At 36.5% G+C, this 26761-nt stretch overlaps 1 protein-coding gene across 4 annotated transcripts in view; it reads left to right on the top strand.

Annotated features, from left to right (window-relative positions):
- SEPTIN10 (septin 10) overlaps positions 1 to 26761 on the top strand; it is a 59569-nt gene that overhangs the window by 23040 nt on the left and 9768 nt on the right. For 2 of the 4 annotated variants that reach the window (XM_040623686.1, XM_040623688.1), the window contains exons 4-9: positions 5678 to 5798; positions 6180 to 6375; positions 11228 to 11414; positions 14464 to 14625; positions 16427 to 16523; positions 17714 to 17882. In XM_040623686.1, the coding sequence (XP_040479620.1) occupies positions 5678 to 5798; positions 6180 to 6375; positions 11228 to 11414; positions 14464 to 14625; positions 16427 to 16523; positions 17714 to 17882 (932 nt within the window). The remainder of the gene's footprint in view (positions 1 to 5677; positions 5799 to 6179; positions 6376 to 11227; positions 11415 to 14463; positions 14626 to 16426; positions 16524 to 17713; positions 17883 to 26761) is intronic. The other 2 variants (XM_040623689.1, XM_040623690.1) reach the window with 1 other exon arrangement.

Genomic DNA, 26761 nt, shown 5'->3' with positions numbered 1-26761 from the left:
TACAGGTTAAGCATCTGCCTTTGGCTCGGGTCATGATCCCGGGGTCCTGAGATTGGGCCCTGCATTGGGCTCCCTGCGCAGCAGAGAGCCTGTTTCTCTCTCTCCCTCTGCTTCTCCCCCTGCTTGTGTTCTCTCTCTCTCTGTCGAAAAAATAAATAAAATCTTTAAAAAAACCCAAAAACGAAAATCACCAATACAAGCATGGGTAATTCAGTAAGGTTAAATGATTTTCTTAGTTCTGTACCCATTAAGCCTCTTCTTGTTTTCCCTTCTTCCTTCACATATGCTAAAGGCCCCATGGTTTTGACAAATTGTAGTTTGACCACCAAACTACCGTCCTTTTTATCTTTTTTTTCTCTCTTTGGTACGAAGAGTCTGCCCTATCTTTATTTTATCACCTTGCAGACATTTGGAATTACTTTTTATCTGCTTTCTAACACATTGCTCTGCTGAAACTACTGTCACAGCCACTAGTAATACTTGAGTGACTTATTCACTGAGTGGTCATTGCTTAATCCTCATTTTCTCTGGCCCCTCTTCTTCATTAAATTATGGTGACCACTACCACATTTTTGAAAAGCTTCTTTTAACATGACCCTAAAATCTTATAGCTTTAGAACTAGAAGGGATTCTATAGGTCATATAGTTCCACTTTTATCTGATGAGCATGTGCTTATCAGGTAGAAACTCTAACACATATTACTCTAATGTTCTTGAATACTTTCATGACTGGGAAGCATAGTGTTTCTTCTTTCTCTTTCTTAATAATAAAGACAACATACTTACGTGACTAAAAGAGATTCAAAGGGTAGAAAAGAGAACAAACTGTTGCCCCATAACAAATTGCCATGAATTTAGCTTCTTAAAATAACACCTATTTATTAGCTCATTGTAGGTTAGAAAGCCAGGCCAGCACAGCTGGCTTCTCTGCTCAGGGTCTCACTCGGGATGTTGGCTGGCTGGGTTCTTATCTGAGGCTCCTCTTCCAAATTCTTTCAGGCTGTTGGCAGGATTCAGTTTCTTGCTGGCTGGTTGCTATCAGTTCGTAGAGAACATTCTTATGTCCTTGCCATATAGCTCTCTGTCATCCATACAAGAAGGGCGAACCCAAATATCAAATCCCCTTCAGGTTTCAAATCTCTTTCACCTGGAAGCTCACAGTCTTTTTAAGGGCTCGCCTGATTAGGTCAGGCCCACCCAGGATAATCTCCCTTTCTCAGATTAATTGATTTCTGACCTTAATTACATCTACAAAATCCCTTCATAGTAGCACCTAGATGAGTGTTTGATCAAAAAAAAAAAAAAAATAGAAGGTGTGGGTACACCAGGGGCCATGAATCTTGGGGTCCATGTTAGAATTTTACCCACCATATACAGTAAAAAGTGAATCTTCTCACCTCTGCCTCCCAGACCACTCCCTCAACCTCCACGTCCATTCCCTAGTAATAACCACTCTCGATACTCTATCACTACCCTTTGAAAGATTTTTATCCATATTCATATATGTGAGAATATATGAAAAAATAAGCTTTTATTTTTTTAGTCAAATCACAGTAAATAAATCACTTAGTTTTTGAGACTTATCCATACGGTGGCATATATCAGTAGTTTAGTATTCCATTGTAGGGATGCACTACATTTTATTTCTCCATTGACCAATTGTTGGATATTTGTGTTGTTTCTAGTTTTTGATTATTTGGACTAAAGCTGCCAAGAACATTCATGCGTATTTTTATTTATATTGGGTACCTACAGGTAGAGTTTTTTGGTTGTATAGTAACGTGTATTTAACTTTATAAGAAACTTCCCACCTGTTACCCAAAGTGTCTCTATCATCTTGCTTTCACACCAGCAAATTTATCAGAGTTCCACTTTATAATCTCTAATACTTGACATTATCAGCCTTTTAAATTTTAGCCATTTTGTTGGTGTTCAGTGATATCTTACTACAGTTTTAATTCACATTTCCCTGATAACTGTTGAGCGCACTTTCTTTTGCTCATTGGCTATTTTCTTACCTGTGAAGTTCTATCCGAGTCTTTACCCATTTGTTTAAAAAATGAATTGTTATTAAATCATTTGAATTCATGTATTCCGAATATAAGTGCTTTGTCATGTATATATGTCAAATATATAGTATTTTCTTTCAGTCTGTGATTTACATATTCCTTGATCACAAGTTTTTAATTTTGATGAAGCAGACAGATAGATAAATAATTAGATTGTCACAACACCGCACTTCTGGTGATTTGTAGCTTTATGATTAGGTAGTTTAAGTCCTTCAACTTTGTTCTTTTGCATAATTGTTGTAGTTGTTCTTTATTGCCTACATTTCCATATAGATTTTACAACCAGATTGTCAGTTACTATATTGACAGCATAGAGTTGAGTCTTGCTCTTTTATCCAATCTGACGATTTCCTTCTTTTAAATGAAATGTTTAGACATTCATTGTCCAGTATGGTAGCCCCTAGCCACATGTGGCTATTTAAATTTAAATCAGTTAAATAAAATTTAAAAATCGATTCCTCAGTTGCATTAGTCACATTTGAAGTGCTCAGTATCTGCATGTAGCTGGCTAGTGGGTTCCTGTTGCACAGCTCAGATATAGAACACTTCCACCATCGTAGGAAGTTATGTTGGATATCACTGGTTTAGACCATTTTACATATAATTTCATTATAGATCTGGCTAGGTTTAAGTCTGCCAGATTTGCTGCTATTTACTTTGTCCCATTTGTTCTTTCGTTTTTCTTTTTTTGTGCCTTTTGGATTAATATTTTTATGATTGCATTTCATCTTTACTGTTGACTTATTGACTATACCTCTTTGGTCTTTTATTTTTTTAAAATAGTAATTGGTGTAGGCGTTAATTTATCACACATATTTTCAAACAATATTATAATACTTCATGTATAATATAGAAACCTTACAACAGTAGCTCTCCGTTCCCGCTCCCATCTGTTGTGCTGTCACTATCATACATTCTACTTCTCCGTGATTACCAATTCTGCGATACATTGTTGTTGTTGCTTTAAACAGTCATATTTTCAAGAAATTAAAAGTAACAAAGAAATTCTCTTAACAATTATCCACATTTCTACACCCTTTGGCAACTTTCATTTCTTTTTGTAGATCTGATGTCATTTTCCTTTCTCTTTTAATATTTATAATAATATAATATTTATAATTATATAAATTTATAATTATATAAATATTTTTATATATAATATATATTATATATAATTATATTTAATTATATAAAATTTATAATTAAATATTATATTATTTATAATAATAATCTTTAATATTTCTTATAGTGTAGGTCTGCTCTTAGTGAATTTTCTCAGTTTTTTTTTCTTTTGTCTGAAGATGTCTTCCTTTGGCTTTCATTTGTAAATGATATTTTCATTGGCTATAGAATTCTAGGTTGTCATTTTTTTTTCTTTTGGCATTTTATTAATGTTGTTTTGTTGTCTTATGCTTTGCCTTGCATTATTGTTTATGAGAAACCTGTAGTCATTTTATATGTTTCACTTGTGTGTAATATGCCTCCCCACGTTTGGTTGGTTGTAAAGTTTTTCTTTATCTTTGTTTTGAAACATTTTGCTCTAATGTGCCTAGTTGTGTGTTTCTCTGGATTTTTCCTGTTTGTAGTTTGCTAAAATTCTTGGATCTCTTAGTTCATGTTTAGAAAATTGGAGAATTTTCGGTTACTGTCACTTGGATATTTCGTTCCCTCTCCCAATCTCTCCCCATCTTTTCTTTATGGCATTCCAATTACAGGTATGTAAGACCATCTGATATTGTCCCACAGTTTTTTTAGACTCTATTACAGTTTTATCTTTTCTATAAAGAGATTTTTTAGCTTGGATTGATAAAGATATTTAACTTGGATGCAACTATTGAACAAATCTTTCCTTCCATTGTTTGATCTGCCGTTAATTCTCTTCAATATGTTTTTTATTTCAGATGTTGCATTTTTCCTTCTAGGAATTCCATTTGTTCTCTTTTGTTGTTGAGAGCTTTCATATCTCTCTTATAATTTGCCACCTATTATACCTATCTCCTTTTCCTGTAGAAAAAGTGTATTTTTTTCTTCTTCAGCATATTTATCATAGGTATTTTAAAGTTCTTATCGGCAGATTCAATATGTGGTTCATTTGTGGATCTCTTTCTGTTGACTTTTCCCCTCACCGTGAATCACATTTTTCTGCTTCTTTCTCTGTAGTAATTTTTTATTGTATAGTAGATGTTGTGGATAATACATTGTAGGGTGCTAGATTCTGATTTCTTCTTCTGAAGAGTGTTGACCTTGGTTCTAGCAGGCAGTAAATTACTAGCCTGTTGCATTGTTCATGTTGAGCCTTGGTTATACACTTTGCTAGGGCAGGTCTATTTTAGTTGTGTACTAGGGAACATTTCTGATTCCTGGGGTGTGATCCTTACTCCTAAAATGTGGTCCATATAGGTTTTTAGTGGAAAGCCTGAAATGTTTATTGAGCCCCTTGAACTTAACAGAGTTAAAATTCAAGCTCCCCAGGGTGGCATTCTTGAAAACTCTACATAGCTCCTTCCAATTTCCATTCCCCCCTTGCAAGGCTCTTTGTGTTCCCCCTATACTTACACAGTTCAGCAGTCAGCCAGAGATTTGAGGGGAGTGCACTTGCAGATTTTGGGCTTCCTCCTTTCTGTAATTTTCTTCTTCAATTTTCAGCTGATCGACCTGCCCTTATTTCCAACTTCTCAACCCAGTGAGACTACCACTTCCATCCTGAGGTCTGTCTTCTTTGTGCAGCAGTTACTGGGGTATGCCCTCGGAAAGACCCAGAAAATGTGCATCTCACTTTACATGGTTTCCTACTCCCAAGAGTCTCATTCCCTCCAGTGTCTGTTGGCCTTTGGTTGCACTCCTTTGACTTGGAAGAATAGATTATAATTGTTATTAGCAGGTGGCAGGTGTTATTAGCCATTACTGGGAGCTGAAACTGTAATTTTGTATTGTACTTTCTTCATGTGAAGTTTTTTTTTTTTTTTTAAGATTTTATTTATTTGACAGAGAGAGAGGCAGCGAGAGAGGGAACAGAAACAGGGGGAGTGGGAGAGGGAGAAGCAGGCTTCTCGCTGAGCAGGAGCCCAATGCGGGGCTTGATGCCAGAACGCTGGGACTGTGACCTGAGCCGAAGGCAGACGCTTAATGACTAAGCCCCCCAGGCGCCCCTTCATGTGAATTTTTAATGTAAAATTTAAGTTACTAAATACTTACCATAAACATATGTAATAACTTTAAACATTCTATTTCGTGAATGACTCTGCCATAGTTTACATGAGTTTTTTCCTATTTCTTGGAAATCAAGTATTTGTTATAAATAATGCTGGACTCTCATTGTGTGAAGAGAATAAGAAATGTGCATGTGTTTTCAGGGTTTGGAAACAGGTCTCTCACAGATTTACTTAATATAGTTGTATCTTGGTGAAGATCTAATGATCATAAAATCTTGTTTCTTTGGTAAATTATATTTATCCTTTCAAATGTGCCTACATCCTATTTTAGTAAAAGTTTTTTGTTTTTAATTAATTTTAATTAACAATTTTAATTAATTTAATTTAAAAACAATTTTAATTAATTGTTAATTAAAATTGTTTTAAATTATTGCCATTGTCTTTGTTTTCCTTCAGCAAAAAAAAGAAAATATTCGTTCTTTAACTATGTCTGGCCATGTTGGTTTTGAGAGTTTGCCTGATCAGCTGGTCAATAGATCCATTCAGCAAGGCTTCTGTTTTAATATTCTCTGTGTGGGTAAGTGCCAAACTCTTCCTTGTGTTCTCTTCACTCTTGGAAGCAGTATGGTGCTCATGTGATTAATTTGAGATCATGATGGCAGATTTTTTCAGTTACTTAAATTCTATCAGTTTTGTTTTTCTTCGCTGTACTGCTTTAAACTTTTTTGTTCTTTAAACATTTCAGTGCTTTCTCCGGAGTTCTGAGTAACTTAGCATATATACTCACTTTTATGTTCTGTTAATGACTCAGTGGACCAGCCTTAACTTGTTATGTCTTTCATAGACAACTCAGCCTTTGGAATGTTTGAAACATTTGGGCTCCTTGAAACCAGTCTAAGAGTTCTCTTTTTCTCATTTGTCCTCTGCACCTGTGAAGATATACCTTTGATTCTTTCAGGGGAGACTGGAATTGGAAAATCAACGCTGATTGACACATTGTTTAATACTAATTTTGAAGACCATGGATCCTCACATTTTTACCCACATGTTAGACTTGAAGCTCAGACATATGAACTCCACGAAAGTAATGTTCGATTGAAATTGACCATTGTGAATACAGTAGGATTTGGTGACCAAATAAACAAAGAAGAGAGGTACATGTTTTCTTGTTGTAATTGTTTTATTTCAAGACGCTTGTCTTGTCCCATGAGCCGTGATTTGGTTTTTTACAATGGAAATTCATACCTTTTCCTCTCAGAATTTAATTTTTTAAAATAAATCAGCAATTTGTTTTATTCTTAACAAATTGATATTTTTTTCTATCCAGTTGTCTTAATTTTTTTAGCATAATTTGACTCACATTATTGAAATGTGTACTTTGGCAAAAATTGTTTTAATTATTTCCTCATAGGCCAGTTTGGTGTATAATAAGTGATTTGTACTAATTTTGAGGCAGGACTTATTGAGGGGAAAAACGTAAGACATTCAGTGGCAAATATATAATGGCCAAATCCATGGTGCATGAATTTTTCTGTGTGTGCAATTCTAAGCAAATCAGCCAGGTCCATTATTAAGCATTGCAGGAAAAGTTTGATAGTGAAATTGTTATTTATATTTTACATTATGTCATTCTTTCTCCTATGGTATTATAAAGGATGATTATAGATTATGTGTGAAATTTAAAATATGAAACAGGGAAATAGGTTGGGGTTAAGCAATAACTTGTTCTTTTTCCTTTTTGAAGTGCGTATATTTTCATTGTTGGAGGTAATTTTCTAATTTCCTAAAGTTTGCATAATTGAGTCCCTTTGTGTGACTTAGTGTTAGCCTTTCAGCACATTTACGTGGACTTTCTGGAAGAAGCAGATTAGTGGTAGAGTCAAAGGCCTGTGACATGTTGCTTTAAATCTTCATAATTTCTTTATAGTTTTCTATGTAGAGATCTTATACAGCTTTACTTAAGTTTATTCTTAGCTATTTGGCATATTTGATGCTGTCATAGATGATATCTTTTAGAAATATTTCATTTTCTATTTGGTGTATAGAAATATAATTGATTTTGCATACAGTGACTTTTGTAAATTCTCTGATTAATTCCAACAATTCATCTCTAAATTTGTGTAGATTTTCTATGTGTGTATAATAGTATAATCTATGAATAATAACATTAATATTTTTTTCAGTTCTTTTGTTTCTTTTTGAATAAGTTTTATTGATGTATAATTTACACAGAATAAATAAATGCAGTGTTTTTTTCAGTGTACGATTCAGTTAATTTTGACAAATACGTAGTCTTGTAACTACCACCATGATTATAACATAGGAAATAGGTATATGCAGATTAGTGCTTCACCATGGACTGGAGGGAACCGCTGTCTGTCTAGATCATTAGCACTTCCATTGGTGCTGCTGCCTTCTATTCAGTGTTCTTGCCTCCAGATTCTAGTTGCCTTGGCCTCCCTGAACTCCTTTTTCTGTCTCCTCAACTCGGTGAGTCCGCCAGGCTCTGTGCTGTCTTGTGCTGTGTCCTGGAAACTTGTCTTCAGGCAGTAAGCTGGGAGAATCATAAAGCTTTTCTTTTTTATTTCCCTTCTGAGAAGGGAAATACTGCCTGTTGTCCAGTGTCTGAAAGCCTTTTTCGTGTATTTTTCCAAGTTTCTAGCTGTTCAGAGTGGGAGAGTAAATCCATTCCTGGTTACTTCATCATGGCTGAAGACAGTTTTAATTTTTCTTTCTTCCATTTTTAAAACCTGACTGCACTGGGTAGGACTTTTTACAGTATTATGTTGGATAGTCAGTGGTATTAGTGGGCTATCTTTGCCATCCTAATGCAAAGGGAAAGCTTTATTTTTACCATTTATTATGCTTACTTGCTTTTTTTTTTAAAGCTGGAATAAGGGAGTTCCATTGTATTACCAGTGAGAGTTTTTTTTTTAATCATGAATAAATATTATCAGATATTTTTATTTTTGCATTCTGTAGAGAAGATTGTACATTTTCTTTAATCTTTAACAAGGTGAATTTCAGTAACTGATTTTTCATCGGTAAATTAGCCTTGAAATCTTGAATACCATTTTGTATTCTTTTTATATTATGTATAAAATTAGAGTTATTTTTCCCTGAAGTGATTGGTGGAACTCACTAATAAAACCATCTCGGTCTGGAGTTTTCTGAGATTTTTAATTACGAACTAATTTTCTTTAATGATTATAGGCCAATTTAGAGTAGTTTCTTGAGACAGTTGTAATATATCAGTGTTCCAGAATCTGTCCATTTCATCCAAATTTTCAAAGATATTTACTTAAAATATTTGGTAACATATTCCTGATATCTTTTTATTGTTTACAGCATTTGTGATGATATTTGCATTTCCTTTTCTGAATCTGGTTATTTGTGTTTATTTTCTTTTCCCTTTGATCAATCTCAACAAAGCTTTGTTGGTCTATTTGTTTTTTTCAGATTTTGGCTTTATTATTGGTCCTCTCAATTTTATATTGTTTTTTTCCTACTTATTTCTGCTCTTACACCTATCATTACCTTTCTTTGAGTTTTGATCTAATTTGCTCTAATTTCTCATTGATTCTCAGCCTTATGCACTTAAGATTATAAATTATTTACTGGTACTTGTTTTTTTTTTCCTTTGGTTCTCTTGGTTCTCATTCACTGCCCTTTTTTTTCTTATATGCTTGGTTATTTTTTTATTGTAGTTCTCATGGTCTTTGAAAAAGTTTTTGCAGAGATAACTTTGAAGTCCAAGATGAACTTGTCTTCCTTTGAACAGATTTGGATATGCTTATGTTAGGGCCCTGTTGGCTTTAATCCTCTGAGGATCCTTAAACTCATTTCATGGCTCCGGGTTCTCAGCATCAAAGAGGCACTGTGAACCTGGGCTGTGGATATATGTGAGAGCAGACCCTGTGGCTTCAAGTTTCAAGGACTTTTTTTCCCCTTTCCTTTTATTTTCCCTGCTTCATTTAGTGCCAGGGCAACCTTTCCTCCAGAAACTTCGGGAAAGGGGAGGAATTGTAGGTTAATTTTTAGTTCATTCTCACCCTGAAGGTGTGGCTTTTAGGATCTCAAGTCAATGTGGGGAGGCAGTCTCTTAATAGATTCCTACCTGTGCGGACCCTGAGCTTTCATTCCTTCCTTCTTGTCCGGTAAGCCCTACAGAAGTGAAGCTCAAGAACTAGATTGACAAGTGGCCTCAGGACAAAACTAGTGCTGATGCTTTTAGTGCAGGGTTAGTAAACTCTGTAAAGTGACAGATAGTAAATATTTCAGACTTTGCGGGACTTAATGGTCTCTGTCCGAACTACTCAACTCAGCCATTGTAGCACAAAGTGAGAGCCAATACGTACACCAGTAAACAGGGCTGTGTGATACAGGCATCATCTGGACTTGGCCCATTTACTGACCCCTCCTCTAGTCCTCTGCTCACCTCTCTCAGGCTTTACTCTCTCTTCAGTGACCTGGTTAATTCCTCAGCACTTTATGAATATTTGGAGGTTTTTAAGGAGGTGATTTTTATATTTTAAGCCATTGTCTTTTGTTTCATTGGAAGACTGAGTATGCTGTGTATTAGAAATGGAAACCTAGGGCAAATTACTTTGGAAAAACTCCTAATGGTATGCTGTTTATTTAGCAGAAAATGTTTTGGTCTTCATTTATGACAAGTGTAATGCAGCACAGTCAGGTAGGGGACCGTTTATGGCTGTTAGGTCATAAAATGGGTCATGTTACTGATCTCTTTCAGGTCATTAATAAATGCTTGTTTAGATTTTTTAATGTTAAAAAGGTACTTAACAGATAAAGTTTTACTGTTTTATTATTTTGCGGAGGGAATTATGTTGGATCACATTTAGACGAGTATCCCAAGGATAGTGTTCCTAATAGTGAACACTCATGTTCCTAATACTCTCTCTGAGAATGTTCAAAGTATATGCTAGGTGTTGTGGAGAACATAGAAGTATAAGATACTGTCTCTGTCCTCACATTGTTTACCATCTGCTTGGGAAGAACAAGGTATTCTATGAGATTAAAAGAGGTGATGATCCTTAACGACTAGAAGGATCAGGCAACTTTATGGAAGAATCAGTTCTATGCACATATACTGAGTACCTCAGCTGCACAAAGTACTGCTCCATTTGGGCTACAAAGATAATTATAAAGGTGTCCAGGGAATTTGACAGAGGAATTATTTGCTATTATTTTCACTTGGAAAGCCAGATTTATTTAATAAGAATAGTTAAGAGTAGAAAGTTGAATTGTGTAGATAATTTTTAGTATATCAGAATGAAGTAGAACATTCAAAACCTAAGATGAATGCCCCTGCACATGCAGTGTGATATGATTTGCGTCTTGAAGGATGAATAGAATGAAATAGCTAGAGGGAAAAAGGCATGCCAGGAGGAGAAGTGATCTAAGCAAGGACTTAGTGCATAGGGTGTGTGTGCCTTTCCTTTGTTTATAATTAAACAAAGATAAAATCATGCCTGTACCGCTAGTTACTTTCATTTGATGTACGCCTTTCTTCCTTTGTTGCTGTTTTTCATGCTTTATGAATCCAATTTAAGAAGCAAGAAGTCATAGAATTTGATTTAAACATCTTTTAAGTTATTAATACTCACGCCTTTTCTCAGTTAAATAATATGTCCAGTTTGGTTATGGTTAAGTGCCTGGCCTCATTCAGCAGTCTGGCAAATATGGGAACCCTTATCAGAAAGGGGTGCAGTGTATGAATGAACGTGAGAATGGGTCCATGTACATTCATTCAGTTTCTATAAAGCAGTTTAAAGCACAGGTGGTACGGATGGTTTTAAAGTACTACCTTTATATGTGCATATTCTGTGCAGTTTGTTTTATTATAAAGTTCTCTGTTTAGCAAAGATAGTAGCTATTCATTAATTGGTAAAAATATAGATCTCACACCTTAGAATTACTTACTAAGTATCTTACTGAGGTAGCATGAATATGTTGTATTAAGTACCTTAATATTTATTTTTTCAGCTACCAACCGATAGTTGACTACATAGATGCGCAGTTTGAGGCCTATCTGCAAGAGGAGCTGAAGATCAAGCGCGCTCTCTCTAACTACCACGATTCTCGCATCCACGTGTGCCTCTACTTCATCTCCCCTACAGGTCACTCTCTGAAGACACTGGATCTCTTAGCAATGAAGAGCCTTGACAGCAAGGTGGGCTTGGAAAAGGACTCAATTTATCATGCATTAATATTTAGTTCGAACTATTAAGTTACCTTTATAATATGTATGTGTATTTTAACTTTTATTCTTTGCATTTTCAAAATATTTGATAAGTTTCAATCTTAGGTTATTTTCCAGAGAAATTCAGTTTGGAAGATGAGTTGCAAAGAAAATAAATTAACATAAAATTTTAGTCCTTTTTTGAGTGATTAAATTGCATGCCAGAATTTATTTAACATTATTTTACTTTATGATGCTATTAAGTGAGAAGAAGTTCATTGACAAAGATTAAGGTCTAATGTTTCATCATGTGTTATAATAAATTATGTTTTAATTTGAGCCATACCAAGAAAACCTGTTTTTGAATTTCTGAGCCAAGGAGTGATATATAAATTCAGGGAGCTATAAAAAATAATATCTATAAATTAACTTACTTTTTTTTTTTTAATTTGTGTAAAAGGTGGTTGAAGACTACTGTCTTGTACTAAAAAAACTAGCTTTCCCGTAACCTCTGATGGTGTGAGAAATGCAGCTTTCATTATCCTGGCTAACGATTTTATGAGATAGGATTCAAAAAAAGTACATTCTGGCCAGTACTACTTTCTATATAGAAATCAGAATGGAAAGCGTAAAGCTGCCACTGAAGTTGTGATTGATTGACTTTTGGCTAGTTGCACAGTCCCCTGGCTTTAGCAATAATGTGATGACGTTTACATCTGATCAGATGTTATAACCATTTATTCAGTATTTTCATAGTTGAGTGTGATTATATGGAAACTCATAAAATTGACATAAAACCAAGCATGTGTGAGTTTGTCTTAGCTAGACAGAAGCAACATGATGTAATCTGTATAAACAGCATGGAATTTGGTGTCAGTGGAGGCTGGTTTTAAATACTGGCTCTGTCACTCAGTAGCTTTGTGTTCTTTGGCAAGTTTGTATGGCCTCCTGAGCCTCAGTTTCCTCACATCTCAAATAAAAAAGTAAGGAAAATAATACCCTATCTCAGGGGGCAGATGTGAGTGTTAATTAAATTAATAGCTTGTCTTTTGTTCCTAAAAGCAGAATACTCCACTGTTTGACGTGAAAGTTACCTTATGCAAACAGTGACAGGTTACCATCAGTGTGAAACATCTTTTTCTCTCCCCCCAATATACAAATAAACATATGTATAGCTTTCAGCGTAGCTTTCAGTCTGTGATATACCCTCCCAGCCTAATTATAGTGATATTCTTGGCTAGGAATGCCTGAGGTACTTCCCCAACTGTGTTATTCATAGCAGACCCCACAGACATCCTCCCCAGGCCCAGTGTCATGGCTGGGCCAGCCCTTGTGGCTCTTAACTATGATCTCAGGATGCACTTCAGCCAGATACCATCAGGGAACTTTGAAGAACAAGATCTATTGCTTATAGGTCCTGGAGGGTAGATAGCATGCTGGAGGGCCACACAGTGAGCTCGAGTGTGAACCTACGCTCTGCCTTTATTAGGGTTGAGGGTTGGGTGTCTAGGGTTTCATAAGTTCACTCGTTATTTATTGAATTTAAAACATAAGAGGGGGATTAGGGCATGCTCAACTGGTCAGTTATCTGGGTCACCCAGGTTTTTTACAAGGGGAATGTTATGGGTGGGGGTGGCTTTGTGCCTTATTCAGTTTTGCTAGTAGCTGTGTCATACAGCTGTCAATATGTTTATTCGACATGGATATCTTTGAAATGATTACCTTGACAATCAAAAGCTTAATGTCAGACACACTACAGCGTGCTTTTGCTATTACTGTGGTTGCAATTATAAGTTATTAACTTGGCATAGTTTACTGACAATCTAAGTATATAATATTGAAACCAAGAACTTGGCATCAACTTTTTATGTACTTTAACTAATTTAGCATGAAAGCTGTTTACCCACTATTGCTGATAAGTTTTCATGGGTAGATGAAAAATCTTTTATCTCCTGTGGAGCATATTTATAAGACTAATAAATTGAATATACACAGTAAGTCAGTGTGAAATTGGAGAAGGGCAAGAAGTTTAAGAATAGAATTGATTTTTACTTTTCATTCTGAAAATTACATTGTTATCTCACTCTCTTGATACTAGTTAGCCTGAAATTTTTCACTAAAACCGACTAAATAACCAAAAAACAAACAATCTGCAAACCCCTAGATTTGTGGAGACGTCAATCTTTTGTGGGACTAAGGTTACAAAGTTAGTTTTTATGACCCCAGATTTTTTCCTCTCTGGCCAGTGATAGGATTTGAGGCTGAGAATGTCATGAACACTTTCAGTTGGTATTCATAAAATTGCCTTCCTTCAACATCTAGGTAGGAGTCTCTCACAACAGGGTGTAAATTGGATGGATTCATTGGGGAGGGGATCTGCCGAAATGAGAGGCAGAAGGAGAAACTTGCCTGCTTCATAGTTTTGCCGAGGGATCAATTAAATCCCTGATTATTTAGTGCTTAGATGATTAAGAAGTAAAAAGTACCTAGTGAATTAAGCAGGCGATCTCAGCTTCCTGCTTACATATTGTGTGTGATAGAATTATAAGAGACTTGGAGAAAGAGAAGAAAATGTAAGATTTATAACCCTAAATTCAGATATAAGATTAATCTTATAAGAACTCTGCTTTTTAAAAGCAGTTACTATTAAGGTCAGCATCTGTAGGAATGATTGTGTAGGGGAATATGGTGACAGTGACAGCCAGCGATTATCTAGGTTAGGAGTTGGCAAGCTTTTTCTGTGAAGAACCAGGTAGTAAACACTTTAGGCTTTACAGGCCATATGGCCTCTGAGGTAACTACTTATTTCTGCTATTGGAGAGTGAAAGTGGCTATGGATAATATGTAAAAGAGTGGGCCTGGCTGTGTTCTAGTAAATCTTTATTTATATCAACAGACAATGAGCTGGACCATAGTTTGTTCATCCCCTGATCTAGGTTAAGGAGGTTTGTGAGAGACTGAGTGGTTTTGAATACAGAAACTACAGAATTAAAAAATAAATCCTCAGTTACGAGATTTTGTTTTTCTTTATTGTTCATAGGTGAACATTATACCAGTGATTGCCAAAGCAGATGCAATTTCTAAAGCTGAATTACAGAAGTTTAAGATCAAGCTCATGAGTGAATTGGTTAGCAATGGTGTCCAGATATATCAGTTTCCAACAGACGATGAAACTATTGCTAAAATCAATGCTTCAATGAATGTAAGCTCCTAGTTGAATGTTAATTCTGTTTACATGTGAAAAGAGTAATTTATAAGTGACATTCCTACTAATGCACTTTTACTTGTGTCTTCCAAAAAGACTTCACACAAGGTGAATTTTCAGAAAGTTCAGGATAGGAAAATGTTTTATTTTCTAGAGTTGGCAAAAATATATGAGAATATATTTTTGAGCATATTTTCTTTCCTCTACTTTCACCTAAATAAAATGATACATTGTCGAGGCTGGGATACTCCTTTTGTAGCACCATACTTAACTAATTGCTTAGAACGATGCCTTTTACCCTGTTTTTAAAAAACATGTGAAGTCTTTATACTCTTCCTTGGAATGCTTTGGAATCTTAAAATCTTTAAAGACATCTTCTAATCTGACATTTAAGCTCATTCTCCCTTACAGTGTCACATGTACATTTTAAACATTCACATAACTTTTCATTTAATATGACTAAAGATGTTTAAGTTCTTTGTGATACTTTCTTCAGGCTACTAAATTTCTTTAATATCTGGTTATATTTTGAAGGGTCATTGGTTTTGACTTAACCATATGTTCTTGTGGGAGATATTAACCTCCCTGAGACTGTTAACTTACCTACAAAATTGGATTAATACCTACAGTTGGGTTGTTGTGAGGATATAGTCTTTGTTCACTGCCTAACACAGTGACATGCAGTAAGTGTTCATGCCATTTTTCCTTTTCCTTTTCTGATTTTTCGTTAAGATACTTTAAATATGTAAAAAGCTGACTAATATAAATGAAATGATCTCAATTCCTATGTGTTATATTGTCTTTAGATCTAATTTTATTTTTTGTGCCCACTTGGAATAATTTTTCAGAAAGGTACAATTAAGACATGTGAGTGTCAATTATTAAATATTAAACACAATACTTAATACTTTTACATTAGACTTTTCTGCTGTATTAATTCTCAGCTTCAGACAGACCAGTCTACTCACTGTTCTCTAAGTCTGGCTATTATGTATTTGTTCAAAATCTTCTCCTTACCTAAGTTAGTTCTTACTCTCCTTGATCCATCTCTGGTTTGGGTTGTATCTTCCTGCTCACAGTGATCCCTCACTCTCTAAGTTTATGTAACGTTTACTATCTTTAGCACTAGTTTGGGACTTAAATATTACTTTGTATTAGTATCATACATCTGCGCATACACTAAATATGGCTATATATTTTAGTTATTTATTTTGTGTGTCGGTGTGTGTGTGTGTGTGTGTGTGTGTGTGTAATTTCCTCAACATTGTCTTTTAGGGCAAGGATAATATTGAGGGAAATGATAACCAATACTAGAATTTTTTTTTTTTTATTCCTATGCATGATACCCTGCATGTGGGGGATGCTCAATGAATAATTTTCTTTACAGGGCCTGAGATGTACTCTTATAAAATATATTCACTGCCAAGTTTTAAAATTGGAGGTACAGGGATGCCTGGGTGGCTCAGTCGGTTAAGCATCTGCCTTTGGCTCAGGTCATGATCCCAGGATCCTGAGAACAAGTCCTGGGTCAGGCTCCTTGCTCAGCAGGGAGCCTGCTTCTTCCTCTGCCTGCAGCTGCCCCTGCTTGTGCTCTCTCTCTCTGACAGATAAATAAGTAAAATCTTAAAAAAATAAAATAATTTTAAAATAAATAAAATCAGAGGCAAAGCAGATCATTTGATTTTAATAACTTTGTTATTTAGTAAATTTTCTTTAATCTGTTACTTTCATAAAACTTTTAGTTAGTCATTTATCACAATAGCGTGAGATATGATTTGATATCATGGTTCCTTTCCAGGGACATTTGCCGTTTGCAGTTGTAGGAAGTATGGATGAGGTAAAAGTTGGAAATAAGATGGTCAAAGCTCGCCAGTACCCTTGGGGTGTTGTACAAGGTAAACGAGATGAATGATGACTAGGAATATGTGTAACCCCTAACAGTCTGAAAGTTGCATTCAGTGCATTCTCTGAGGTGATGCTTATATTGGGTTATGATTTGGTATTCAGAAGAGTGGAATGTGTTCTGTTTAGGCCAAGTGTGTGGAGGCTGGGCAGAGCTTCCCCATTTTCTCCATTATACCACAAACATTTTGTGCCTGGTGTGCCAAGACATTTAGAAAGTGGGAAGCACTAGTCAGAACAGAATTTGAATATAAATACTAGTGTTTAAGCATACATAAACTAATTACTAGGTAATTCTAGGCACAGTAAACCATCTTGTACATTTATGTATTTGCAATCGTCAAAGTATTGCCAACTATTTCCAAAACAAACTAGTCAGCCAATTAAAAAACTTTAGGATTTATCTAGCATTATAATGAATAAGTAATTAGTACTGTCTGGTTCATTCATTTACTGGTGGTGCTATTAATGGGGAATGAATTACCCCTGCTAGTACTGGTTTCCCAGTACTGCTGCTTTTTTAAATTGACAGATTTGTAGTTAGTAAAAAGTATTGACAAAACTTAACATTTTTAATAAATAAAAAATACAAAAACAGTAATTGTACTTAAAACTATTGGGTACAGTTACACAGTTATTTGTAGTCTTCTGGTCACCATAACCCTAGAAGAAGGACCATGTAAGGAGAACTAAGTGTATTTATTCACTAATTTTGAGTGGGTCAAACACAGCATCATAATGTAGCATTGTATAAAAAGAATTTGATAATTATAGCATGTACAGATGGTATCTTGAGTACACAGAATTACTACTTTGAAGTTTTAGTAAAATAATGTTACAGACTCTTTTTAAGCGCTTTATAAAATGTCCTAAGGATGGTTTGTACGCTGCTAACAAATTATTAGTGAAATAACTGGAGCATATGGTAACGTATTTCTTTCCTGTTTATTCATTGCGTACTAAATTTAAAGCAATTTCCCAATCTGTTCATTTACATTGCCTATAATTCAGTGTGTATAATGCAAGAGTTTCTTCCTTGGTTCCTTATATAAAACAGTCACAGGTGTTAGACTGATCATTTCACTGTTATTTCAGATGTGTTTTTATAGATTCTTTCATTTGACAAATGCTGTGTGCCAGGAATTAAAAATTGGTGTTGCTGTTTTCTTGTTTTTCTGGTTAGTGGAAAATGAAAACCACTGTGACTTTGTAAAGCTCCGGGAAATGCTCATTTGTACAAACATGGAAGATCTTCGAGAACAGACCCACACTAGGCATTATGAACTTTACAGGCGTTGCAAACTGGAGGAAATGGGCTTTACAGATGTGGGCCCAGAGAATAAGCCACTCAGGTAACAGGGGGTTTCTGTGAGAAGCCAACCAAAGTTAGAGAGGGTTGTACCTTGTTACATATCCAGGATGTTGGAGAATGTGGTTTGCAGAAATCTGGCAAACAATGAAGTAGAATCATTTGCTTATGATTAATTATTGTGCTTTTCAGACCACTTGAGGCCTTCTTGCTTTTGAAGGGTCTCTAATACCTCACCTGACTCAGAGAGTTTAAGAAAGAACATAATAGCAGAAGCCCATTATCTTCGTACATGCTAAAATGAATAACTAAAGGAAAGAACTCTCATTACTTGGTGTGTTTGTATTTTTCTGAAACAGATGAAAGTATATTTATCTGTTCTTCTAAAAAAAAGCTGGAATGTGAATCAGATTAAACCAAAAAAACCTTGGTTTTTATCTTGATGAAAGTTTGTAATGACTTAAACTTAGGAAAATGTCTTACAAAGGAAGAATGAAAGTGCTTGTAGGGAGTCAGGGATTAGACTGTTTCTTAAAATATTACAGGGTAGTTATAAGAATTTTAGAGCCTGATGACCTTCTTGTTCAGTAATTACAGCATTCAGTGTTATAAACTTGCTGGGTAATTTTGTGCTGCCACATTCCTGACTTTTTTTTTTTTATTAAGATATGTAAACATGAAACTCTAATCCTTAACCTACTACATCAAATTTGATTTGATGTAGCTTTCCAGAACAGTTTTTGCATGGAGGAAAGCATGAGATCTTTAGGAAAAACATTCTTTAAAAAACTCTGTTGTGGAACTAAGGATTTCTTTTCCATTTCATTATTTGCCTTTCGGTCATTTCCCTGTTAGTATTTGTACTAGTAACTAGTTACTAGTAACTAGTAAACACAAAAAGAAGGAGAAGGAGAACATTAAATCAGTGCTGCCATTGCATATGACCTTTGGGAAGATTTAATAGTAGCTGAGGTTAAATTTTTAAATTTTTTAATCTACGGATTTAATTTGTGTTTTAGCTCTAGTAGTGTGATAAATTAAGAATTATATATACTTAACCCCTCCTCACCAATTTCAGGCATGCTGTGCTTTTGATTACAGACCAATTCTGATAAAATTATTTTCTCTGTTGAAGATTTGGCTTCACTAGTGTTTCCCAGAGGAGGCTTCACTTCTTGTTTCTTTCAAGTCTGAGGGTCAGTTCAGAGGTCTCAGTGTGTATTACTAAGCCACGAATCCTGAGTGAGAGCAAATGGGACAGCTTTGAAGTACTCTAAGAAAAAGGATTCAGGTTGCTTGGAGGGTCAGTCATAGGCATCTGTGGAAGATTAAGAAATGAGGGTTCAGAATTTCCAGGGATGGTGCCTGAGAATCTGCATTTAAGTTAAAATTTCCACTCAGTCATTTAGCAGATATTTGCTGTTTATCTCCCATATGCTTTCACACACTGCTAGTCAGTGGGTATGTAAGCACTGTGGGATTAAACAGAAACCCTGCCTTACAGAATTTCTGGTGTGGAGGTGGGAGGAGGACACTCTGGCCCTTTGTGGAAAAGAGTCAGGGATGCTGCTACAGTAGTCCTGTGAGGACCATAAAGGCTTAGATCAGGGTGGGTAGTGTAGAGGTGGTCAGAAGCACATTTAGGACATCTGATTGGAAGATAAAGTTCATAGGACTCATTGATGGTTTGGATATAGGATGTAAAGGACAGTGGAAATCAAGGACAACTCCAGTCACTGAAAAATGACCTGAATTTGGCTGAATGGTGGTAATGTTTACTGATATGAGCAGACTAGGAAAGGGATAGATTTTAGGGGTTATGGTTGATAATTGAGAGGTTTTGGACATGTTAAATTTAAGTTGCTTATTAAATATTCCAGTGAAGGGGTGTCTGGCTGGCTCAGTGGGTTAAACATTCAACTCTTGGTTTCAGCTCAGGTCATGATCTCATGGGTTGTGGGATCGAGCCCTGCATTGGGCTCCACGCTCAGTAGGGATTCTGTTTGAAGATTCTATCCCTCTGCCCCTCTGCCCACTCATGCACACCATGTGTTCTCTGTCTCTCTCTAAAATAAATAAATAAATTTTTTAAATAAATGAATATGCCAGTGAATAGTTTCAGTAGGTTATTACATAAATGAATCTGGCACTTAGGGAGAACTCAATGCTGGGATAATTTGGGAGTCAGCAGTGCATAATATTATGAAAAATCATAAACATTTTATTTAATTTATTTTTTAAAAGATCTTATTTACTTATTTGACAGAGATAGAGCCAGAGAACACAAACAGGGGGAATGGCAGAGGGAGAGGGAGAAGCAGGCTCCCCACTGAGCAGGGAGCCTGATGTGGCGCTCCATCCCAGGCCCCTGGGATCATGACCTGAGCCACCCAGGTGCCCCCAAATCATAAACATTTTAAAAGTGTCTACTATTTGCAAGGCTCTGGGCTAAGTGCTGGGGATATAATACTGAATAAGATCCTATAGACCTGGCTCTCATGAAGTTTACATTCTTATAGGGGAGGCCAAAATCGAATTGCAGTTAATCACAGTTGTGAAATGTGCACTAAAGGAGAGATGGTATATAATGGGGCAGGGTTTCTTGACTTAATCTGGAAAATTAGAGAAGATTTTCTTGAGGCTGTTACTGTTTTGAGCTAATAATTTGGGGAAATCAGAGCAAGACATGAGAAGACTGCAGGCAGAGAGAGAATAACGTCTTCAGAGCTCTGTAAGAAGGTCAGTGCAGCTGGAGAGCAGACAAGTTGAGGGCATAAGATTGAAAGAACAGGTAGGCAGGAGTCAAACTGTCGAGGACCTGGTTGGGATTTGGGCTTTGTTCCAAGGGAAAGGCAGAACCATTCAAGGAGTTATCGTACCATATTTGCATTTGAAAAATTACTTTTAGCTGTAATGCAAAGAAAGTATTGAAGGTGTGTGCAGGGGTGCCTGGGTGGCACAGCGGTTAAGCGTCTGCCTTCGGCTCAGGGCGTGATCCTGGCGTTGTGGGATCGAGCCCCACATCAGGCTCCTCTGCTATGAGCCTGCTTCTTCCTCTCCCACTCCCCCTACTTGTGTTCCCTCTCTCGCTGGCTGTCTCTATCTCTGTGGAATAAATAAATAAAATCTTAAAAAAAAAAAATAAAAGTGTGTGCAAAGGTGCTTAGGAGAGACCAGTGGGAGAGTATTGCTTGGACTAAGGTGAAAGTGGTGAAAATAGAACTGGATGTGTTTGAGACATATTTAGAAGATGAAATTGCAAGAACTTAGTGACTGTTTGGATATAATGAGGTGAAGAAGCAGGAAATGCCAGAAGGTGCTGCTAAAAAAAAAAAGACTTCTAGTTTTCTGGTATTATGGTTTCATTGGCTGTGTACATGGTTGTACCTTTCCCCGAGATAGGAATCTCTGGAAGGACTGGCTTTTTTGTGGAGCAGCAATGATGGGCCTGATGTAGCATGAGCTTGGTTTGGGACCTGCTGACTTGAGTTTCCTCCGGAACATACAAGTGAACAATGTTGCATAGGCACTTTGGATATTTTTCTGGAGCTCAGAGGAGAGGACTGGGCTGAAGGAATAAACTTGAATTGTCAGCATTTAGATGGCTAACTGAATGTGAATATGGATGAGATTGCCTGGAGAGAGAAGTACATCTGAAAAGAAAGGTACTACCTTGGAAACAGACTTGAGTCACTCTAGTATTTGTCAGCTGCAGAAGCAGACAGAAGAGATTGAGAAGCCTTGCATAGAGGAAGGAGGAAAGCCAGCAGTGTCATGTCTTGGAAGCCAAGTGAAGGAGGGTTTCAGGAAAGGAGAGATCAGCTGTGTTGAAGCTGAGGATCAAGTTCTGGTTATAGAAGTACAGCAGTGTAATACAATCCAGTTGCTTCCTTTACACCTCCTTGAAAATAATGAAGACCACTCCATCTAAAACAGAAAGGGCAGTAGTGTTATGGAAGACTACATCAGCCAAGAATTACAGATTCAAAGCGAATACTTAGAACAGGTAGAAACCAGTTTCATTCTATGCTGGGAGTGGAGTGAATGACCTGAAACCATTTCCAGCCTTTTTATTCCCTGCTTGACAATTTATATTCTAGTCCAGTAGGCCTAATTAGGACGTATACCCTTGTCTTGGCCGGAGTGGGCATGAATCTAATTAATTGTTCTACCAGACTATATCCCCAGGGGGAAGAGGTAGCTCTCCAAAAGGTAATCAGGTTAATACCAACAGGAGGTATAGGTAGATGGTGGGCATTCAGAATCAAAGATTGCTTAGAAAGTCCATTCTTCAGTTTGGGAAGCATCTGCTCACTGATCAAATGAAGAATGGAAAATTGGAAAAAGGAAGTTCTTCAGTTTACAGAAGGTAACAGATTGGGTAGCGAACAAGCAAGAAAGGATGGGGAACCTAGATCTCAGTGTAAGAGAGGACTCTGCCTGCCTAGGCTGCTCTCCTTTAGAGAGAAGACATTTCTCACTGGATTTCTTGAGTCAGGCATGGCAGAGTGTTTCTTCTCTTGGTGTTTTCTTATTTGTGAATAAATTATTTGGTAAAGCATCTATGGTTCATTATAGTTTAATGTCTTAGGAAGTCTTTTACAGTTTCAAGAATTTATAATCTATTTTCTGGGCAATATTTTCCATTTAATTTGGGGTATACCTAACAGTAGTCACTATGATTTGGTTGACATGTAAAATCCATCCCTCAATATTGTATCTATCAATTAAAAAACAGCTATATGAACCTGTTAGGATGACTTCTGTTTCTCTTTACTGCCAGACCTTCAGCTTGTTTTCCACTTATATTTTATTGTGAATGGTTATGCTGAGTCATAGTTAGTGTCCTAATCTCTCAACACTATTCATGTGTTTATCATTAGTTCCCAGTAAATGGCATTATATGCTCCTCTGGTTAACTGATCTTAATTATCTAAGCTAGATCAGAAATGCTTATAAACCTCAAATCCCTAAGTTATTTTAGATTAACATAACCATTCTCGTTCCCACAGTTAATTATCTTTAACATTTGAGTACAGAATCACTGCCATTTGAAGTGTTGAGGGACCTGTAGTTTTGAAAGGAAGATTTTTGTAGTATTTTAGAGTTGCTTAAGTGTTTGACAGAATTTTTTTGTGTTGTAAAATTTGTGTCTTTGGAACTCTCAGGAAATAAAAAACTTTTTGCATTTAGTCTACAGCAGAAATGGAAGGCTTTTTAGAACTGTATATGAAACACGAAGAAGTCCTAAGTGAAGGGACTGCAGTGATTTTCTTGAGGAATATGAGCATTTGTGAATTTTTTTTCTTCCTCTTTGGTTTTAAACTTTGCTTTAAATCAGTGATATTTGCGAGTATAGTAATATGTTTCATTGAATATTTGGGACAAGCTACTTTTAGACTAGAAAAAGCAAGAATTTTATACTGAAATAGCAAGAAAACTTTTTCATTTTCGTTTAATGAATAAATCCATGATAGTAAACAGTAGTTGCATTAGTTTTACAACACTAAGTATGTAAATTGTTCTCTTACAAATCTTCCAGGAGTTTCTTTACCACCTTTTGAAAGGTAGTGCAGGTTTCTTTACAATTCGTTTTACTTAAAATTGGCTTCTGGTTGTCAAAGTTGAAAAACCATGTGACTTGATGGAAAATATGCAGGAGCAGTACATGACTTTTTACTCTTTTGATAAAACAAAAATCTGACCTGGTTCAAATTCCAGCTTTTTATTTACAACTATATTGCTTTGATTACTTTACCACTCTGAGCTTTAGTTTTCTTTTGTGTAAAACAGAGTATTAATGCTTGTTCTTCATGGATGCTATGGGAATTAGGTAGATAAAAGATTCCAGAAAAGTACCTTCTTGGTAGCAGCTATTCAACAAATGTTACGTCTTTTCTCTTTGCCAGGTAGATTTACTTTCCTCTTAAGCAACTCAAGTGCTTATAATAAACAGATAATGAGAACGTTTTAAAATTTACATTTGGTGTGAATTCAAAGCATTATTTAAACCAAGTTTGTCCTTTAAAGGGTATCAGTCCAGTGTAGGATCAGTGAAATGTCGTGAGGTTTCTGAAAATGATGAAAGCAGCCTGATAGATAGAGAGGCTGCTTTAAAATAAGACCAAAACAAACACAGAAAAACAAAAAGCCTGCTAAAAAGTGAAATGTTTCCTTGACATTTGGGGCATTTATGCAGTTATCTAGGGCAGTTTGTACGTTTTGCTCTTAAAGACAATATCTAGGATTTGTTCCTTCTCAGAACACCTGCTTGTGCACACCCTGCACAACCAGCCGTAATCGCTGTTGTGCAGCATTTCTTACTCTGATTCTCCTTGAACTTCTGGAGTTCTATACTTACAAGATTTATTTCTCCAGTTATAAGAATAATGGATAGGTTGGTGTGGCTGGAACCTTAGGAGGATTAGATTTGTTTGGTAAGAGATGAATCTGGAAAGGTAGAATTAGGCCAGATCGTGAAGTTTCTTAAGTGCTATTTAAAGGAGGCAGGACTTTATTTAAAATTGTAAAATTCCTTAATTCATCACATTTATATCTACTTAGATATAAAATACTTTCGTAAGCAGTAGAAATTTCTCACTGCAACACAGCTGGAAGGTATATTTGTACTCCCTGTTAGATCTTTGGGATAGTCTCATAGTGAGCCGAAATGGAAGGTCTTGGTGTTTGTGACGTATAAGAAGGTCTGTTATACCTCTGAAATGCTATAAGAAAGGGCAGCTGGGCATAGTGTTTCAGGACAATCCTTGTTCTGCTTGGTTAAATCTGGCTCTACTTTCTGGCAATTTCTGTCATTAAATGAACATTTATGAAGAGCCTGAAATGTCTAGAGAGCTTTGCTGGATAGTTGGGTTACAAAGATAATGATCTGTTAGAAGAGGGAGACAAGTAGGATATAAATGCCAAAGAAGAGGTACAAACAAAGTGCCATGAGAGTGCTTAGAAAGCATAGTTAGTTCCAACTGGGGAGGCCAGAGAAGCCCCCCCCCTTTTTTTTTTAAGATTTTATTTATTTATTTGACAGAGAGAGAGAAGCAAGCACAAGCAGGGGGAGCTGCAGAGGGAGAGGGAGAAGCAGACTACTCCCTGCTAAGCAGGGAGCCGGATACAGGGCTCAATCCCAGGACCCTGGAATCATGCCCTGAGCCAAAGGCAGATGCTTACTGACCAAGCCACCCAGACACTCCCAGAGAAGGCTTTATAGAGAAAGTTGCATTTGAATTTGGCCTTGAGGAGTAGAGGATTAGCTGGTTAGAGTGGGGGTTGGCAGGTGGGCAGTAGCCTTGGAGCACAGGAGTTCCACAAGCTTAAAGCATGAAATGTATGGTTTGAGGAACAATGAATAGTTAGTATGGCTGGAACCTTAGGAGGATTGGATTAGTTTGGTAAGAGATGAATCTGGAAAGGTAGAATTACATTAGATTGTGAAGTTTCTTTTCTTTTTTTTAATGTTTTTTTATTATGTTAGTCACCATACAGTACATCCCTGGTTTTTGATGTAAAGTTCGATGATTCATTAGTTGCGTGTAACACCCACTGCACCATGCAATACGTGCCCTCCTTACTACCCATCACGAGCCTATCCCATTCCGCCACCCCGTCAACTCTGAAGACCTCAGTTTGTTTCTCAGAGTCCATAGTCTCTCATGGTTCATTCCCCCTTCTGATCACCCCCCCTTTCTTTATCCCTTTCTTCCCCTACCGATCTTCCTAGTACTTATGTTCCATAGATGAGAGAAATCATATGATAATTCTCTTTCTCTGCTTGACTTATTTAACTTAGCATTATCTCCTCCAGTGCCGTCCTTGTTGCAGCAAATGTTGAGAAATCATTCTTTCTGATAGCTGAGTAATATTCCATTGTATATATGGACCACAACTTCTTAATCCAGTCATCTGTTGAAGGGCATCTCGGCTCCTTCCACGATTTAGCTGTTGTGGACAATGCTGCTATGAACATTGGGGTGCATATGGCCCTTCTCTTCACTACGTCTGTATCTTTGGGGTAAACACCCAGTAGTGCAATGGCTGGATCATAGGGTAGCTCAATTTTTAACTTTTTAAGGGATCTCCACACTGTTTTCCAGAGTGGCTGTACCAACTTGCATTCCCACCAACAATGTAGGAGGGATCCCCTTTCTCCACATCCTCTCCAACAATTGTTGTTTCTTGCCTTGTCTATTTTTGCCATTCTAACTGGCGTAAGGTGGTATCTCAGTGTGGTTTTGATTTGAATTTCCTTGATGGCTAATGATTTTGAACATTTTTTCATGTGTCTGTTAGCCATTTGTATGTCTTCATTGGAAAAGTGTCTGTTCATATCTTCTGCCCATTTTTTGATTTGTTTATTTGTTTCTCGTGTATTGAGTTTGAGAAGTTCTTTGTAGATCTTGGATACCAGTCCTTTATCTGTAGTGTCATTTGCAAATATCTTCTCCCATTCCGTGGGCTGCCTCTTAGTTTTTCTGACTGTTTCCTTGGCTGTGCAGAAACTTTTAATCTTGATGAAGTCCCATAAATTCATTTTATCTTTTGTTTCTCTTGCCTTTGGGGATGTGTCATGAAAAAGGTTGCTTTGGCCGATGTCGTAGAGGTTGCTGCCTATGTTCTCCTCTAGAATTTTGATGGATTCCTGTCTCACATCGAGGTCTTTCATCCATTTGGAGTTTATCTTTGTGTATGGTGTGAGAGAGTGGTCAAGTTTCATTCTTTTGCATGTAGCTGTCCAATTTTCCCAGCACCATTTATTGAAGAGACTGTCTTTTTCCCACCGGATGTTTTTTCCTGCTTTATCAAAGATTAGTTGCCCAAAGAGCCGAGGGTCCATTTCTGGGTTCTCTATTCTGTTCCATTGGTCTATGTGTCTGTTTTTGTGCCAGTACCATGCTGTCTTTGTGATCA

Source organism: Ursus maritimus, unplaced genomic scaffold, assembly GCF_017311325.1.
Source record: "Ursus maritimus isolate PB19 unplaced genomic scaffold, ASM1731132v1 scaffold_6, whole genome shotgun sequence".
Lineage (NCBI taxonomy): Eukaryota > Metazoa > Chordata > Mammalia > Carnivora > Ursidae > Ursus > Ursus maritimus.
This window is presented reverse-complemented; position numbering and strand designations above follow the sequence as displayed.